Here is a 2061-nt window from a genome sequence, read left to right as displayed (position 1 = left end):
AGGTATTCCTGGAAGGTTTCTCCCAAATTACCTCGCTGATAGATATGGTTGCTTGAACGTTATGAGCGTATGTGTTGCCATTTGTTCGCTTTTGATTCTGGTCGTCTGGTTGCCATTTGGAAGTAACCTAAGTACCATGTATGCCTTTGCGGGCCTTTTTGGTTTCTTCTCGAGCTCAACCATGTCATTGACACCGGTATGTTGTGGTGTTGTGGGTAAGACGGAAGATTTTGGCAAAAGATATGGAACTGTCTACTTCCTGGTTGCCTTTGGTAACCTAATTTCTCTACCAATTGGTGGTGCCATCATTGGTAATGGATCTGGATATTCCAACATGATTCTCTTTTGTGGAATCATTGAAGGTGTTGCTGCTATCCTCTGGATAGTTTCCATCTATACCATCGTTGGCTGGAAGATCAGAAGAGTTTAGCTGCACTATCATGAATTTACGACTGAAAAATTAATACTCATATACAGACCATTATTGTAGAGAACTCGCATGTTTTAGACTTGGTGAAGAGTTGGAGTCACTACAATTGGTTAGGCACCTGAGTCTTGGTTGGTCTCTCCAAGGTCTGGAGTTTCACCAGGTTCGTAGTGACCACTATCGCCATCATCGTCTGGTATATTGAAGAGACCATGTGAAACAGTACTTCTACTATCTTCTTCACGCTTGTCAAAACGATGGGCCACACTTTAGACATTTCGTACGTGGCTATTAGATGATTGAGCTCTCATCGGATTTCAAAAGGCCTGTGTCTGATCTTGTTGGTGGTTCAATAGCAGCATGATGCTGCTCTCATACCAGAACCATCAGGGTTGGCATCTAACCAATCAATGTGTATTGCAGTAGCAAAACAGGGGAGATGGCCTTTTTCGCTGGCTTTCTTCGCCTAGCATCCATGCGAACTGCCACATCTGACAGCCAATCTCATTTAAAAGACCGTGTGTAATCCAATGCGTCCAGTATCCTCTTCAAGCTCTGCAACGCACTCTCTAGTGAGCCACCATAACCAATCACAGTCACGTGGCTCAGGGCAACACAATCCCAACTCTTAACAAAGTTCACAGTGAACGGTGATGGTATCCAACAGCTGTACAATCGACACAGTGCTCTTACACACCGTGCTCTTACACACCGTGGTGATGCTAATAATAGGATAACCCGTTTTGCTTGTCACCACAATCCGGTATTTCCGGTTATCCCCGCCAACCTCCGATACAGCCCTGTGTGGTCCCAACCGATGAGTTCCTTGATGTCTCAAAGCCTATGACTAATTCCATAACATTGCTTGCTGGTAAAACTGTCTCTCATAGTGTCTTTGCCCGCTATACAATGACAATGGACGAGATACAGTTGGACTCTTTGAGCACAGTGCGTAAGAACACACAGGTCCGAGCCGGGACTTCTTCTGCTTTCAACAAGGAGGCAGCTACTGAAACCTCACTGGAAAACAGAACGCATGAGACGTCAGCGAACGATCCAAGTGACGTTGACCCTGACTACGATAACTTCCCAGAGGGCGGGAAAAGGGCTAACCTGGTTGTTCTGGGCTCCTTCTTTGCGATTCTCATCACTTTCGGTAATATGAACACCGTGGGTGTTATCCAGGCGTATGTCTCTGAACACATTCTACAGGACTCATCCACGTCTGCTGTTGGTTGGGTGTTCTCGGTGTACTTCTTCTTCTCCTTTTTTGGTGGAATATACGCAGGCCCTATCTTTGACTACACTGGATCGAAGATCCCAATGTATGTGGGCTCCATCTGTATCATTGTCGGGTTGTTTGCGACAGCAAACTGCAACACTGTGTGGCAGTTTGTTCTTGCGTACGGAGTGGTTGTTGGCGTTGGAACAAGTTTCCTCATGAACTGTTGTATTTCATCAGTCTCGCACTACTTCCTGAAAAAGAGAGGTATGGCTCTAGGAGTCTGTTCTATTGGTGGTGCTCTGGGTGGTGTGCTATGGCCATTGCTTTTCAGACAACTGTTCCCGAAAATAGGTTATCAGTGGTCTATGAGAACCTATGCATTCATCAGTTGTTTCTGCTTAGGAATTGG

At 45.6% G+C, this 2061-nt stretch overlaps 2 protein-coding genes across 2 annotated transcripts; both read left to right on the top strand.

Moving 5' to 3' along the window:
- Positions 1-4: 4 nt before the first annotated feature.
- CYBJADRAFT_133226 (uncharacterized protein) lies at positions 5-430 on the top strand (the record flags this gene model as incomplete). The annotated part of the gene is made up of 1 exon (XM_020213099.1): positions 5-430. A coding segment is annotated over one exon (426 nt), but the record flags the coding sequence as incomplete, so codon positions are not given.
- A 1071-nt stretch (positions 431-1501) lies between these two features.
- CYBJADRAFT_119432 (monocarboxylate permease) lies at positions 1502-2053 on the top strand (the record flags this gene model as incomplete). Its single annotated transcript, XM_020212291.1, has 1 exon — positions 1502-2053. A coding segment is annotated over one exon (552 nt), but the record flags the coding sequence as incomplete, so codon positions are not given.
- Between the last annotated feature and the right edge of the window lie 8 nt (positions 2054-2061).

The sequence above is a fragment of the Cyberlindnera jadinii genome (genome assembly GCF_001661405.1).
Source record: "Cyberlindnera jadinii NRRL Y-1542 unplaced genomic scaffold CYBJAscaffold_38, whole genome shotgun sequence".
Lineage (NCBI taxonomy): Eukaryota > Fungi > Ascomycota > Saccharomycetes > Phaffomycetales > Wickerhamomycetaceae > Williopsis > Williopsis jadinii.
The sequence above is the reverse complement of the archived record's forward strand: the minus strand, read 5'-3'. Positions and strand labels throughout refer to the sequence as shown.